A 14,183-nucleotide genomic window follows, 5' to 3' on the forward strand; every position below is an offset into this window, starting at 1 on the left:
CAGTAATATACGATATCAGATTTGTATGATCTCAGATCTGAACTCAGATTACGATCTCAGATCTCATCTTACGATCTCAGATATCATATTACATTTCAGATCTAACAAGATAAAGACGAAGACTAATAAAAATAAGAAGAATGATAATAAAAAAAATGAAGAAGATGATTGTGGAGGTGCGATGGTGATGGAGGAGCGACGGTGGTGGTGGTGGTGGTGGTGGTGGCGGCGGCGGCGGAGATGCAGGCAAACATGGCAATGGTGGAGATGGAGGGTATATGTCTCAGATATAGGTTTTTTTAGATTCATATCTATTGGAGAAGAATGGTAAATGTGAGATTATATAATTATTAATTTTTTAAAAAAATACTTACGTGGAAAGTCCAACATTTATCAAGTGGGTATTAAAATGACATTTTCGGTATGATTAAGTGCACCGTGGACCCACGTGCCTCCAGCATGATAATCTGCTGCTTTGTGAATACATCACTCTTTGAAATTGGACCAACATGAACTGCTTATTGTTGTTGCCGTTTGAGGACGTGGCATGTGGATTTCCTCAAATAATGAATCTTCATCCTTCAAAATAAAAAACTTCACTATGAAGAAACATATATGAAAGCGGTTTGTATGAGTATTTGCTGGCTTAACATACATTCTCGATACTATTAAAATTTTCAAATTAGAAGAATTTATCTCGAAAGGAATTTCGCTACCTTATAATCGTTATAGTTACGGTCATCGACTCCACTGTCATTAGGTCACTAATTTCTTTGATCTTTCAGTATTGGACAAGCGTTGTCATCATACATGGTCTTACGACTTCCGAAAACTTATATTTTTTATAAACAGTTGCCCTGACCTATTCATTGCGACCCCTTTTGTGAGGAGGCACACGTTCTTCATTTAACTTGATCATTCAAAGGTGATTAGCTCCCATAACTTTTTAATTGTAATGAGATTTTTCAAGACAATCCGCTGTTATTATTTTTGGTAGGGCTGAAGCTTCAATACATATGGTATACGTATAAATATACATGAAATCCATATTTCCTATTAGTACATCTAACTGATTGTGATTCCAATAAATTTGTCAAGTGCAAGTTTTATCCTATTAAAATAAGTTCATGGAAATATTAACTTCAATGACATTTATCAATTATTAAAGATGTTTTATGAAATTTGTCTTAAAATTCGCAAATCAAAAACAAATTTAAATTATGTAATGAGTCTAGAGTAATTTTAATTTACCAATTTGATTATAGAAATGCAGCTCAAGATTTTCCTTCACTTGAATAATATTGCAATTAAATAAATAAGTATAAGTATATATATATATATTAAAAGCAGATGATGAGTCAGAAAATGTGATCAAAATTAAAGCTTATTTTAATGGGGAAGAAGGAAAGCATTAAATATATAATAAACCACTAAAGCTACATTAATGGTGATATTAATAGTTTTAATGGCACAAGAGTTGTACTCTTCATGAAAATGCCACAATATTTTCTCTTTTTGAAGTTCGTTTAAGAGAAGATAATTACACATTATCCAAATTATTAGCTTATTTAACCAATTTCTAATCAAATCCTTTTAATAAATACATTTATACAACCATTTTTATATTTATAAGTCAATTTTATAAATGTAGAAATTTAATTATTTCTCTCCGCCGCGTCTCGGAAGAAATTCATGGATCTGGTTATTTAAATTAATAATTAGAAAAAAAAACACTAAAAGTAAAAAAAAAAAGAAAATCGTTTTATCTGAAAAGAAAATTTTTGTAGCTGAGAGAGTTCAAAGGGAAAGATATTTATTTTTTTCCCCCTTTCGGTGAAGTTTGCGATATCTTTCTCTGTGGTACTTTCTTTCTTCTTTCAGTTCTCATTCTCTCTAGGGTTTTCGAGATCGGACGAATTGCCCATTTTGTCCCTCCGCTCTAATATTGAAGGATTTGAACTCTACCCTTGTGTTACTGACTGTTGCGTTTAGCTTCCAATTTCGTTCGGTATGCGTTTTAATTTGAATTATTATTATTATTTATTTTGTATTTGACAGTCCTGAAGTAAAAGCACAGAGAATTTCGAGTATTTTTATTTTGGTTTTGGATTATGTGAAACAAGTATATAATCTCGGCTGATTTTAGTAGATGCTGTATGTAGGCTTAAGAGGTGGCAAAGCCTAATTTTCCTGTCATTTCTTGCATTTTCTTAGCTGCCAAACGGAGCATTATTTGTCTCTATATTTGCTTATACTTAGTTGTGGTGTTCAGTTGCTGCTTATGCTTCTGTTGGAAAGTTTTTGATTATGAATGGTATTTTTTTGGGAATTGTTTGTTTTGTCAAATATTTTCCTTTCTTTCTAGTAAGCAATGCCATATATTATTGTTTTATTGTGGTACTTCTGTAAACGATTGCCGAATCAGTCTCCTTCATTGTCGAAAGGCAATGGCATTACTTTTTTTTTTTTTATAATCATTTTGGTTTTATGCTGATTATCTTTTTAATAGTTTTTGCGGTTTTTTTGTTGTTGAAATGAGTTCCATTTATTGTGTTAGATGGATGCGTGATTGTGAAGGTATGGATGAAGGACTGATGGATGAAGTGGCTCCAGTTGATGTAGCCGAAGTGGCTCACATCCAGCGCAAAGAGATTGAGTATCCATTGAAATCGGAAAATTGCAATATAGTGGAACCCCGGGATTTGCACATAAACAAGGAGAATGATTATTCTGAAAGTTCGTTCCATGTACTCGCAAAGATCTTAGAGGGTGAGGATGTAGATGGTGGGGTAAACTCTGTCAATGCATCTGAAGGCCGATGTGCCAGTCCTCGTTACATGGATGATGCTGGTAACATGGTTGAGGAGTTGATGGTGAGAAATGACAGTACTTCAAACGTAGCTGTAGTGGGTACGTCAAACAATAGGGAAAGACTGCAGACTAGGCAAAATCAGTGGCAGCATCTGTATCAACTGGCTGGAGGGTCAGGAAGTGCGAGTTCGCGTGGTGATTCTACACATAGGGATGATGGTCAGGCAATGCCAAGCAGTCATGAGGATGTGGATCGCTCATCTTTTTCAGAGTCTTTGGCTCAAAAACCATCAATTGATGGTCGCGTTGCAGTCATGGAACGGTTGACTGATCCTGAAAATGAAGGAGTCATGAGCGGTTTGTCTTCTCATGGAGGTATCCGCACAAAGATTCTATCAAAATCAGGTTTTTCTCAGTTTTTTGTCAAAAATACATTGAAAGGTAAGGGTGTCATTTATAGAGGCCCACCTCAGAATAATACTAGAATTGTGCCTAAAGAGCAGAATAATGCCAAGGCTGCTGTTTGTGGTGTGGTGGCTCCAAGTGCTTCAATGGATTTGATTGCCCAAAATAAGCTACCATATTCCTGTTATACTCGATCTGGGCCTGGTAGTTCTACAAATAATGGAGTGAATTTAAGGGAGTGGCTTAGTACACGCCGTGAGGTGAATAAGATTGAGAGCTTAAATATATTTAGGCAGGTTCTGGATCTGGTGGATCACTTTCACTCTCAAGAGGTTGCCTTGCTTGACTTACAGCCATCTGCGTTCAAGTTGTTGCAATCAAATCAGGTTAAGTACCTTGGATCCACTCTACAGAGAGAAATGTCAGAAAGTGTTACTGATCAAGAGATTCCTTTCCTTGGAAATGGTGTGATTAGAAGAAGGCCACTTGACCAGGGAATGTTTCCTTCTGTTGGTCTATGTGGAAAAAAGCAAAAGTTTAGTGAGAACGGGAACCTTAGGACACGGTGGCCTTTTTGTCCTTCAAAATATGGCTTCAAACTCGAGACTGCTAATGACATTGAGAGCAAAGTAGCTGATAAACAAAATTCTCGGGACGAATATGACCAAACTCACCATATTTTTGGTTCTGGGATTCAGAGAAAGTCAAGTAGCCCTCCTGCATCAAGTACAGCTCTACAACAGTCTGCATCTATAGGTCTCCAGCTGGAAGTGAAGTGGTATAAGAGTCCCGAGGAGCTCAGCGAGGGTGTCTGCACAATTTCATCAAATATTTATAGCCTCGGAGTTCTTTTCTTTGAGGTGAAGATATACATACTTGTGATTGTCGCAAACATGGGCTGCATAATATTGCTTTTATCTAATGTTTTAGGAATCTTTACAATAAAATTTCTATTGTAGGCATGTTTTTACATGGGGGTGGGGGAATTGAAAATATGACCTTAAGGTCATAGTGGTAGGTGTTCAACGACTTGGTCTACTAGTGAACTCCTACAATACTATTTAGATTACAAAAAATGAGACCTTTTTTTAACTTTTTATTCTTCAATGAGGATGGGGATTCGAACCCTATCTTTTAGCGTAGGTTTTGAGGAGTAATAGCTAACTGTCTATAAGTTCTCTCCTGCATTAATGTTCTTACTGAATAGCGAATTGAGGAAGGCATGATTTCCATGATTCTTGAAACCTTGTCTGTAGAGATGGTATTCTGTTCCCATTTCACGTCCATCTGGTTTAGATATCTACAGGCATAAGAATGCAGTGTGTGTTTATTGGTTTTATTATGGTAAAGTATGTCTGACGTAGAAGGGTTAATGGACTTAGGACTTGGTGGGTTGTTGGTTGGAAAAACTATTAATCAACAATGGAATGGAAATAAGTCTTATCTATAACCTAGTGCTCTTCCTCAGGAAATGACTATGGATCGTTCGTTACAGTTTCCCAAAGAGGCAACAGTAGAAAGTTTCTCTATCACAATGTAGTTTACTATGTAAGTGACCTTACATAATTTCATATATGACTTTTGAGAGCCAGAAAAACAATAGATGAACTTCGAATATCTGTTTTAGTTTAACTAATCACCTGATGGGCTGCTGAAATTTGACACATCTTAATCAAATCAAATCCCCTTTAATTGCAATTTAAAGTTCCTTGTTTCACTGAGCTATTTTTCAAGTAGTATAATATGTCATTACTTTCTTCCTCTTGAACTCAGATTCTTTAATTCATCTGTACAGTGAAACCTGGCTATTCTGAGACATTTTCCCTCTTTGTTGGAGTTTCATCATCCTTAAGAGTTTTTGGCCTTCTTCATAACAATCCATTCTCCTGGATAACATCTCCCTCTCTCGCCATTGTTTTTGGTTACCTATAGCTCTTTGTAACTTCTTTCGCATTGTCCATCATTGTTGCTACCTTCAATTTGGCAGAAACTTCCATATTTGTTGTTCAGTTGTTATCTGTGTCGATGCTCAGTCATATCAACCTCTATATTTTGGCGGCAAAGCTTCCAAAAAGAAAATCTATTGCATCTTTTTTTCCTTAATTCGCAATGCACATGAAACTTGCAAGTTACAACCAATGTAATATCTGTTCTTAGGGCTCTCAAGACTACAAATTTAGTTTTGTTATGTGAGACAATCATTTCACTTCATGATTATTTTTTAGTTGGAACTATTAGCTATTGTTAAGCTAATGTTTTTTTTTTCCCCTCTGTACTTTGTGGCCTTTACCGTAGGCTTTTGATAACTAGGTTTACCAGATTGATATTGGCTGTTTATTTCAGTTACTTGGTCATTTTGACTCTGAAAGGGCGCATGATGCAGCGTTGATGGATCTGCGCCACAGGATTCTTCCGCCTACTTTTCTATCAGAAAATCCAAAGGAAGCTGGATTCTGTCTATGGTTACTCTATCCTGATCCTCGGTCACGCCCAACAACTAGGTAACACAGGAGTGTTGTTAAAAGAAAGATAAATTTTTGGTGTATGACGTATTTCGTATTTTCTTATTGGCCAAAATCTATTCTCTCTTCCTAAAATTGTTTTTCTCATGAACTCTGTTACAAAAGGTTCACTGAAATACTCCACTCTTTCTTTGCCCCCAAACTGCCCAGTGGTGCCATGACAGGATTGCTGGAAAAAGCTTCATCAGTCAGATAAATAATTTTGTAATCATCAATTTTTATATGGTTAAAAGGCCACTATCGATATTGCAAACTCTCAATGGTTGAAGAAGAATTAGGCAATATAAATGGAGATGTTTTGTTATGTGATTAGATAAAAAGATTGACAGAATGGGAAAATCTGGGTGTTTTCCATCTGAGGTAGTGGATACATTCTCATGTGAGGACCATTCTGTAATTATTGATGTTGGGTGTTGGCTTTCACTTGTTGATTGGAAGGAAAAACAAGAAGAGAAGTTTGTACTTGACTTTGTAGCTCGAGAAAAAGGTGTCTGTGGTGTTTTTACTGTTTTTGTTCGTCCTCCCTTTTGTTGTATCTGGCGACTCTGGAGGCATGGTATGTAATGTTTCTTTCTCTCCTCTCTGCGAACAGTGAAAGTCTTACTTGGCAAATATTTAAAAAGATGTATTATTATAGAGAGTTGCATAGTACAGCTGAAGCACGCAAAGGGTTAATCCTATATCTTACAAGGCATTAAGGATCTGATATGTATCATCCTGGTCAATTAGAGTGTAATTTTTCCAGTGGGAAGTTTTGTCTTGTACGAGTGGATACTCTAGCTCCTTAAATCTCATAGGGTATCTTCATTATAAATTTCCATTTTATTTTATCAGTCATGTAATCAGTTGTATTGTTTCAATGCCTTTCTCCAATGTGTCCTTTAACTGAATATTTACGAAGTTTTGACATATTTGGTGCAAGTTCTTTGTTGGTAATCCTTAAACACATACTTGAGTTTCTAAGATTATTTTTTGATATCTGAACAGGGAAATTGTACAATCTGAAGTAATCAATGGATTGCATGATGTTTCTCTTGAGGAATTGTCGTCGTCCATCGACCAAGATGATGCTGAATCAGAGCTATCGTTGCATTTCCTTAATTCTTTGAAAGGGCATAAGGAGAAACATGCTGTGGAGTTGGCTCAGGACATTAGGTGCGTAGAAGCGGATATTGAAGAGATTGAGAGGAGGAACTGTCCAAAGAGTCCCTTGATTCATCCTTTCTTGAACAATGACTTGCTCGCTACTAGGGATGTCTCATCCCTTCGCAAAGCTACTTCAAGTTCAGAGGCAATTTCTCGTTCAATACCTAAATCTCCTCCAAATGAAATGAGGTGGGTGAGGAATATAAATCACCTTGAGAGTGCTTATTTTTCCATGAGATTCAAAGTACAGCACCCTGAGATTGATGGCAGCATTCGTCCAGATAGGGATTTATTAAGAAATTGTGAGAACAGGCATTCATCAGGTGATGATGAAGCAAATCGAAATCCCACTGACCATGTTGGAGCTTTCTTTGATGGCATGTGCAAGTATGCTCGTTTTAGTAAGTTTGAAGCATGTGGGCTCCTAAGAACCGGGGATTTCAACAATTCTGCCAATGTAATTTGCTCTTTGAGTTTCGACCGGGATGAAGACTATTTTGCTGCTGCCTGGGTATCAAAGAAAATAAAGATTTTTGAGTTCAATGCGCTCTTTAATGATTCTGTTGATATTCATTATCCAGTAGCGGAGATGTCAAACAAATCGAAGCTCAGCTGCATTTGCTGGAACAACTATATCAAGAATTATCTGGCTTCAACTGACTATGATGGTGTGGTTAAGGTGTGAATAACTTTACTGTTTTCAATAGGAAATGAATTATTAAATTGGTATTGATGCTGAGTTTTTTGAATTAGATTCTGAGTACCTGGTGGAATTCACTGGATCCCTGATTTTCTCACTGCAGATCTTTTATCCTTTAACTTCCACAAATCTTCATCTGCATCAGTTGTCCATGCTTTTTTTGATATGTTTTGGGGTTATGCTATTATTTTTTTGAGGGAGGGGATAATCAAACTTTGCACATCATGTGAGTTATTTGGAGCAGGCCACAACTAGGCCAACTCCTGCTCTTTAGTTGTTGTTACATGGCTATAGTTGAATGTCTAATCATAAACTGAAATGGGTTGTGTTCGCGAATTATAGCTGTCAAAGTAGATATTTCAATTTTTCTGGAGATATTTCCGTAGTTAATTGCATATATTTATGTCATAGATTATGTACTATACTTAAATGGCTGCTTCTATTCTCATGTGAATTAATCCTGCATATTAAATAATCTTATTTAAGTTTGTTGGAATTATTTTTAGACAATTTTTGCAAGGTCTGAATATATATGAGGTCTGTTTAGCTCTTGAAGCAGATTATAAGTGGGATATTTTTGGCATTTCCATTTTTGGTGCTTTTGAATGGAATCTCTATTAAATGATTAGTAAAGATATTTTTACTGTGAATGTTGGTCTGCTTTTGATTTGTAAAACGGAAATTTCTAAATATTTAATAGATTCTCTGCATTTGCTCTGACATGACTTCCTTGGATGGATTCCAGTTATGGGATGCAAGTACTGGACAAGGGGTTTCTCAATATAGCGAGCACAATAAGAGGGCCTGGTCTGTTGACTTTTCTCAAGTACATCCCACAAAGCTAGCCAGTGGAAGTGACGATTGTTCTGTGAAACTGTGGAGCATTAGTGAGGCATGTCCTCCAATATTCCCTGTTTCTGTGACTCACTAACTTGATAGCTCGTGAATCAAAGTTATAATTAAAATTTGCTCTCCCTTTGTGTGCGTGTGTGTTTCAAAGAAAATTTTGATCAGTTTCTGAAAAATGGTCATTTATTAACTTCTTCAACATGGAGCAATTGTTCCTTTATAATTTTAATATTTCTAGTACAAAATAGATTTTCCAAGAAACAAAAATCTAAATGCCAACAAATTGTGATGTCCTTTAATTATAATCTGTTACTTGAGGAATCCTTGAGAACAGCTGAATTCATGATCTTATAAACAAATGAGCTAGATATTTGTTACAATTTGCTTATAAGCATATGCTTTTTCTTCCCTCTTGCAGAAAAACTGTTTGGGCACAATTAGGAACATTGCAAACATCTGCTGCGTCCAGTTCTCTGCACACTCCACTAATTTACTGGCCTTTGGGTCTGCAGATTACAGAACCTACTGTTACGATCTTCGGAATGCCAGAGTCCCTTGGTGTGTGTTACCTGGCCATGCCAAAGCTGTGAGTTATGTTAAATTCCTGGACTCTGAAACTCTTGTGACTGCATCCACTGACAACACACTAAAAATTTGGGACCTCAACAAAACGAGCTCTGGTGGGTTGTCGACTGATGCTTGCAGCTTAACACTTAGAGGGCATACTAATGAGAAGGTGGTAGTTACATTTCCTGCTTTAGCTCATCTCCTCAAACTGATCCACTGTTGCTTTTTTATTTTAGTTGGACTGATTTTGCTTATGCTGCTTTCTCAGAACTTTGTTGGCTTGTCCATCTCCAATGGTTATATAGGTTGTGGTTCAGAAACAAATGAGGTAATAATACAACTTCCTCATGTCACACAATGAGTGCATTGTGTATCTAATCAAAACTGAGTTACCTATTTCCATTGAGTGGTTTAGAAGAAAAAAGATAACAGCCAAAACATAGAGAGTTTCTGATATCAGATGTGTAATGTAATTCTTACTGAGACGAGAAATTTCTCTAATTTTTTGAAGTTGTATTCTCTCCCTTCAGGTTTATGCTTACTATAGATCCCTACCTATGCCTATCACATCGCACAAGTTTGGTTCTGTTGATCCTATATCCGGAAAAGAGACTGATGATGATAATGGGCAGTTTGTATCTAGTGTCTGCTGGAGAGGGAAATCAGACATGGTTGTTGCTGCCAACTCAAGTGGTTGCATCAAGGTGTTGCGAATGGTTTGAGGGTCACGTTTTAGAGGATGAAGGAATTGCTCTCTTCTTTTTTCCTCCAGGGGGGTCATTTCTAAGCGATGCTTTGAGCAACTCAGAATCGTGTGGCACCCCATTCTAGCTACACCTGAATTGCTGGTGACATGGTTCTTGCTCCGGAGAAAACTGCAGCCAGAGGAGTAAATTTTAAATCTGTCTTCACAATTACAAAGCAGAGATATCCTCAGAGTATTAGGGACGGGTCCCGATTACCTCTTAATTGAAGGGCTCCGATACTAGTTTAAGGTACCGTAATTCTTGCAGCTTGAAGTTGAATTACTGATGGATGTCCTAGTTTTAGTAGTGAGGCAGCTCAAAGGCGACCATATCTGTGCCCAATTGTAAGTTATATCGATTTTTCATCATTCAAATACCAAAGATTGGCTATTGTAAAGTTTCCAAAACTCCAAATGTATAGGGTCAATTTTGCTTTGGAAGATGATGCAAATTTTGCATTGTAAAGTAATATGTTCTTTATCATTATATAGGTGAGATAGAATTATTCTTGCTTATTTTGTCCAAGGAATTCCCAATTTAAATTTCATTTAAAAATTGATTCTTGAGAGGGGGAGCTGTATTCACCCTTTCTTGTGGAAGTGTGATTCCTTCTGGATGTTGAACTGATTGTACTTTTGAAATTTAAAAAAAAAAGAGGGTTTTAAACAAGTGATAATACAACAATTTTATACACTGCATAGGAAACAGTTTTGAGACAAAATTCAGAGACTAAAACCAAGGTGTTATAAGAATGACAAATCTTTGCAGCCAAAACATTGAGATGTAGGCCTTTTGATATAAATTGATGTAAAATCCTAGGATATATCTGAATCTGGGAAAGACTTGAGCAGATCTTATCCTGTTAGCTCATAGGACTACGTAACAACGGCGACGGTTAAAACTGCGGCCACAAGGACTCAATGGAGACGGTTTATCTTATTGTACGCTTAGCTACACAGTTTAGTTAGGTCTATTTACAACTTTGGTAAACAAGGGATGGTCTTTTCCTCTAGTTTGTGTCCGTTGAGATGGTACTTTTTTCAATCTCTGATTCGACAAGGTTGTAAAAACCGGATCGGTTATCGAACCGAAAAATTTATTGACTCAAGTTTCAATGGTTCAATTGGGGTTGGATAAGGTTCAAATCAGTTCAATATAATAATTATTGAATATATATTTATTAGAAATATAAATAATAATTAGAAAATCATGGTTGATAATACTCACAATATTTAAAAAATACTTGAACAAGAGTAATAATGTAGGTTTTGTTATTGGTAGTTGAAGAAAAGTTGTGTACTGTATAAAGTATAATTATAATTCAATACCCACAAACTGTCAGAAAAATGCATTAATAGAATTGTGGATAAGAAAAATAAGCAATGCCTAGTCAACATGACATGTGTCACAGAAACAAAGTCTACGTACTGCAGCAGCTTCCTAGAAGCTGTGCTAAGAATAAAAGTTGGGAGGAATAACTCTCAGTTCCCAGGGTATATCCCACTACTCTCAAACTAACGCCCAAGGACGCCAAAAGATTTGAATCAACAAGTTTGATTCTATCATAACACCGCAAGAAGGATGATATCAATAGCCAAGGAAAGACTTTATCTCCTCACCCTATCAATCCATAAATAAAGGAGGCTCAGATTGAGATAAGATATGCTACACGCATTATCTGATTCACACATTACAATTTGCAATCACTAAGATTGACACTAACTTGAGCGTCAGAGTGTCCCTGAGTCTGACACTGACTTGAGTGTCAAAGTGTCCCCGGGCCATGAAGGGTCGTCCTCTCCCTTTGTTCTTGCAGGATTCACGGAGGTTTGTCACTGCGTCAGCCGTCTCAGAAGCTGGCGTGTGGATCATCCAAAAAATTGCATCCACAATTGGCACCGTCTGTGGGACAGAGTTTATTGAACCACGAACGAGCTCTTACCTCGCATAAAATTTCGAAAGAGGCATAAGATAAGCCAATGTCTTACCTCGCATGAAACTGCCAAAGAGGCATAAGCCAAAGATGAGGTCTTACCTCGAACCAAAGATGAGGTCTTAGCTCGCATAAAATTACAAAAAAGGCATCAGACAGGCTGGGGTCTAACCTTGCATGAAATTGCCAAAGAAGAATCAGACAAGCCGAGGTCATACCTCGCATGAAACTACCTAAGAGGCATAAACCAAAGACGAGGTCTTACATTGCATGAAGTTGTCAAAGAGGCATCAGACAAGCAGAGGTCTTACCACGCACAAGATTGCCAAAGAGGCATTAGACAAGCTGAGGTCCAACCTCACATACATTTGCCAATGAGGCGTTATATCCAAGACGAGGTTTAACCTCGCATAGATCTATCGAAAAGGTATCATACCAAGTCGAGGTCATACCTCGCATAGATTTACCAAGCATGCCGTAGTGAAATCACAAACGAAAGACGAGGTCTGATCTCACATAGATCTACCAAAAAGGCATCATACCAAGCCGAGGTCAAATTCCCATAGACTTGCTAGAAAGGCACGATGAGATCTTACCTAACGTGAAAATGATATGCCAAAGAGGCATCACCGAGACGAGAAACTACCTCATATAAACACGAATTGCCAAGGAGACATGAGACAAGACAAGGTCTCAGCCTTGCATCATTCCATGCTAGGAGAGGACTTACCTCACACAAATATACCAAAGAGGTTTCATTTCAAGTCGAAGACATAGCCTCGCTTAGACTTGCCGAAGAGACGTCATTCCAATCCAAGGCCTAGCCTCGCATAGACTTTCTAAAAAGGCATCAAGCATAACGAGGTCTTACCTCATAGGAAAGTGATATGCCAAAGAAGCATCACCATGACAAGGGCTTACCTCTCGCATGAAGAGTTATGCCAAAGAGACATCATTCAAAAGTAAAGACTAACATCAGATAAGAATCGCCAAAGTTGTAGCATTTCAAAAGTGAGGTCATACCTCACATAGATTTACCAAAGGATAATCATTCCAAGCCGAGAACTTACCTTGCATGAGCTGCCAAAGAGACACATTTCAAGGACATACCTTCTATGACAACCGAATATGCATAGTCTAAAGAGGCAAAACTTGCCGAGTAATGAAATACTTTAAGGCAAGGAAAGGAAGAAGCTAACCTCCCTATCCGACTAAAAGATAAAGACAACCTATTAATGACAAGGGAAGAACCCCAGTGAACAACAAACTCAACCTTTATATCTCTTTTTCTGAAAAAGGAAAAGACAGAGTAAAGGCGACAACCTACTCAAGACATAGGAAGAACCCCAGGTAGCAACAAACTTAGCCTTCATTTGTCCTTTTCTATGAAAGGAAAAGACAGAGTAAAGGTCAAAAACATTTGTGAATAAGAAAAATAAGCAATGCATAGTCAGCATGCCATGTGTCATAGGAACAAAGTCTACGTACTACAGTAGCTCCCTATAAGCCATGTTAAGAATAAAAGCTGGGAGAGGATAACTCTCACCTCCCAGGGAATATCCCGCTACTCTCAAGCTAATGTCCAAGGACGCCAAGAGATTAGAATCAATATGATTCTATCACGACACCCCAAGAAGGATGATATCAGTAGCCAAGGAAAGAATTTATCTCCTTATCCTATCATCCCCTCTATAAAAGGAGGCTTAGGTTGAGCCAAGGTACGTTACACATATTCTCTTATTCACGCATTACAATTTGCAATCACTAAGATTATTACAACTCCCTGAGTTTGACACTGGCTTGAGAGTCATAGTGTCCTTGGGCCAGGAAGGATCGTCCTCTCCCTTTGTTCTTGTAGGATTCACAGAGACTTGCCAATGCGTCAGCCGTCTCAGCAACTGACGTGGGGATCATCTAGAAAATTGCATCCACAAGAATTATATGTATACTCCAACTAATTTTTTGTTTTATTAAATAAATATTAAAAATTATTTAATAAATTAAATATTTTTTATGAACATTCAATAAATTAACATATTATATATAGATATATATATACACACACATACAAACATGTGCATAAGGATATTTTCATTTTCAGATCTTATGAAATCTGTACGTAAGCTTTTGAGGAAATATTCAATTAATGGTTAAGTTAAAACCAAAAAAGTCTTGTAGCTTGAATCGTTCTTTCTCAAAAGCATATTTTGTACATTTAAATCGACCTGCTGATTTGGGGTTAATACAACTTTTGGTCATTGAAAGATTTTAGATTTTTCATTTTGGTCACTGAATGTTCAAATGTTTTAATATGGTCACAAAAAATAGTAATATGTTTCATTCTAGTCACTTTTGGTGACTATGTTGAAATAGTTAAACATTGCAATAATGATGATATTGAAACATATTACAATTTTCGGTGACCGTGTTGAAACATTTGAACATTTAGTGACCAAAATGGAAAATTCAAAATCTTTCAATGACAAAAATTGTATTAACCCCCG

General features: G+C 36.9%; 1 protein-coding gene across 1 annotated transcript; it reads left to right on the forward strand.

Annotated features, from left to right (window-relative positions):
• Positions 1–1,754: 1,754 nt before the first annotated feature.
• On the forward strand, positions 1,755–10,261 carry LOC119981101 (protein SPA1-RELATED 2-like). Its single transcript, XM_038824102.1, has 8 exons — positions 1,755–2,008; positions 2,558–4,076; positions 5,560–5,717; positions 6,726–7,563; positions 8,330–8,476; positions 8,852–9,169; positions 9,269–9,328; positions 9,531–10,261. The coding sequence occupies exons 2-8, from the start codon at positions 2,562–2,564 to the stop codon at positions 9,720–9,722; spliced, it is 3,228 nt and encodes a 1,075-aa protein (XP_038680030.1). The 5' UTR covers positions 1,755–2,008; positions 2,558–2,561; the 3' UTR covers positions 9,723–10,261.
• The last annotated feature ends 3,922 nt before the right edge of the window (positions 10,262–14,183 follow it).

The sequence above is a fragment of the Tripterygium wilfordii genome, chromosome 16 (genome assembly GCF_013401445.1).
Source record: "Tripterygium wilfordii isolate XIE 37 chromosome 16, ASM1340144v1, whole genome shotgun sequence".
NCBI lineage: Eukaryota > Viridiplantae > Streptophyta > Magnoliopsida > Celastrales > Celastraceae > Tripterygium > Tripterygium wilfordii.

Coding starts and splice junctions, on each gene's coding strand:
- LOC119981101 (XM_038824102.1), top strand. CDS start 2,562: ATGCGTGATTGTGAAGGTATGGATGAAGGACTGATGGATGAAGTGGCT. Junction 5,718..6,725: donor CGGTCACGCCCAACAACTAG/GTAACACAGGAG, acceptor ATATCTGAACAG/GGAAATTGTACAATCTGAAG. Junction 9,329..9,530: donor GTGGTTCAGAAACAAATGAG/GTAATAATACAA, acceptor CTCTCCCTTCAG/GTTTATGCTTACTATAGATC.